The following is a 2500-nucleotide window of genomic DNA, read 5'->3' as shown; positions in this document are numbered from 1 at the left end:
TTTTAGATAAATAAAATAGAATTATCGATTTCTGTTTAAAGTTGCCATAAGACTAATTCCATACAAAAATAATTTTTATTTCTTACCACCCACGAAGACTCGGTGAAGAAGTAAATGCAGTCGAAAATAAAAGGGAAATGATAAATTAGACATAATTGTAGAGAAAATATTGTCACTGTTAAGATTGTGGAAGCATCTTGTAATTGTCTTAATGATATAAGGAATATCATCAGTTATTAAAAATAAATGCATTACCAGTCACCAAAGGGTGATAGAATTTTTCTCCACACGTTTTTGTTTCTACTTACTACTTAACCAATTCAAATTTAAAACCAAAGACAAAGGAGACAGAATAGAAAACAGTTATAAGACAACTATTCAAACACTTGTTCAGTCGTTTCTTGAACACCCCCCCCCCCTCCCCCACCCACCCCACGAGATGATAAATAGCTCTTATTCCAGGCTTTTCTTTCAACACTTTCCTTTAACTCTGCAGGTTATGGGAAAGTTCGACCCAGAGGGAGTCTGCAGTGATGAGAGAATCCAAAAGAATCTTGAGAAAGTTGTTGCAGAAATTCAGTGGTATGCAAATGCAATAGAAGAGAAGAAGCAAGCCAGTGGTGTACCATCTTAATTGCAACGGTATATCACCTTGCATGCAACCACGCCAATATATATCTGATAAATACTGATTATATGATAGCTTTTGCCATTTACTTTGTAATTGTTATGTTATTCTGATTCTTGATGTTTTTAAGTCTCGTAATGCTGGCAATTATATCCCTTCAAAATGGAGTATTGTAATGATTTCTCGTCGTATGTCATTTTTAGATTTAAGGTTTAACATTGCTTTGCAATAATACATATGTAGATATATATATATATTTTTTTTTCAAATCCTTTAAACTTATATAAAGAACCATGGCTAATAATAAGACACGTAAAGTAAACTGCCTGCATGATAGACTTTGCAAGTTCTACAAAAAAATCTCTGGCCAAAAAGCCTGTAGTTTGTGATTCCAGGTTCCCCGTTTCTGGGACTATACCAGTATATCCTTCACATTTTTAAAATACAGAACGCGTGAACTGGTCTCTTTTTTAAAATTCATGAACGTAATTACGCAGGTATTTTGAGCGAATATGCTTATGGCAGAAAAAAACATCATACTCAATAGATTTTTCAATAAATCTATTTTGTATATGGCGTTTTCTTCTGCCATAGTATAAACAAGGTAGAGTTATTTTGCCATTTATATATGCTTATCATTAGTTTGCTTTGAACGTAATCTTAATTAAGCAAAATCTCAGTTCAGTAAACAAAAGCTATATGTATGGATTCTGCTGAATTTGCGTACGTCTCTGGTTTCATCAATAATATTATTTCTTCCAATATGATGTAAATGAATGAAATATTACAAACCTAATAAGAAAAGTAAAGAAATAGTAAAGTCACACACAAGTCAAGGTTTGCTATTTTAAGAAGGAAAGTGGCAGATACGCCATGACATACAGAAGAACCTGTTGAAAAATCTCACATGTGTTCAGACGGTACACATGTTCAGACTCAATGCCTTTCGTCATATTGATGTACTGAAGTTAAATGTGCTGGTGAAGGTGTGCATAATAATAGGATTAAGACATGAACATCTTTTAACACTTCCCATCCCCCCTTTCCCCCCAAAAAAAAAAAAAAAAAAATGAAGGAAAACAAAAATGACAATGGCTTTTCTAAAGACGATTTTGACAATATAAGTTACAGTTGCTGCAATCTGTATCCTGTAAGAAAGTATATTACTAAAATTAATATTTTCGAAGTGGCATTGAAGAGCAATAAGAAAGTACAGTTGAATGAATAATTGTTATCCTTATCTATAGACAGACATACCACGATATATAAACACGGAAAAGTTTCCCAAGCATTATTCTTATTGTCAAGTTCTAACACTATATTTGTAAGTATAACAGATGACATGAATGTAAAAACCTGTATTCTAGATGAACAAAAAGTAGCAGATAAAGTAGAGATCTTTAAAAAGTATTTCCCAAGCTTCGTTTCTTTAGCAATTGCACATTTTTTTGCTAGAGGCCATCGCGGAAAAGGGATAACGTGAAGTAAAGTGATACTGGTTGACTGAACGTTACTAATTTGATGTGAAAATAATGGAACGATTGCCAATGTTCAGTAAATAAAAAAATGCGAAGGTTAATAGTTATTGATGATAACTCTTTTGTTCTTAAAAATTGTTATGAAATATAAGGTGCTACTTCAAGGTCTCAGTAGCAGATCTCGGCAGAATCTTAGAAATACAAGAATATCGATGGATACCATTTTATCACCTGACCTTGTCCTTGCTATGTTAAATATCATTACAATGATGAATCACAAATGAGATTAGTAAAACAATTTGCGGCATAACAACCCAACAGGACATACTGATACCGTTTATTTAGCCTTTTTTTCTTTTTTTGTAATAGGCTTGACTTAATCCTTTGAGAGTAC

At 32.7% G+C, this 2500-nt stretch overlaps 1 protein-coding gene across 2 annotated transcripts in view; it reads left to right on the top strand.

The window, feature by feature from the left end:
- LOC122250657 (uncharacterized) overlaps positions 1 to 878 on the top strand; it is a 16668-nt gene extending 15790 nt beyond the window's left edge. The window contains exons 4-5 of one of the 2 annotated variants that reach the window (XR_015190695.1): positions 497 to 733; positions 798 to 878. Coding sequence is in view for 1 of the 2 variants with exons in the window: in XM_086533130.1 (XP_086389256.1) it covers positions 497 to 634 (138 nt within the window). In the remaining variant the exon portion in view is untranslated. Of the gene's footprint in view, positions 1 to 496 lie in introns of both variants that reach the window. The other variant, XM_086533130.1, reaches the window with a different exon arrangement.
- The last annotated feature ends 1622 nt before the right edge of the window (positions 879 to 2500 follow it).

Source organism: Penaeus japonicus, unplaced genomic scaffold, assembly GCF_977035675.1.
Source record: "Penaeus japonicus unplaced genomic scaffold, GWHDUDI00000001_assembly GWHDUDI00000003, whole genome shotgun sequence".
NCBI lineage: Eukaryota > Metazoa > Arthropoda > Malacostraca > Decapoda > Penaeidae > Penaeus > Penaeus japonicus.
The sequence above is the reverse complement of the archived record's forward strand: the minus strand, read 5'-3'. Positions and strand labels throughout refer to the sequence as shown.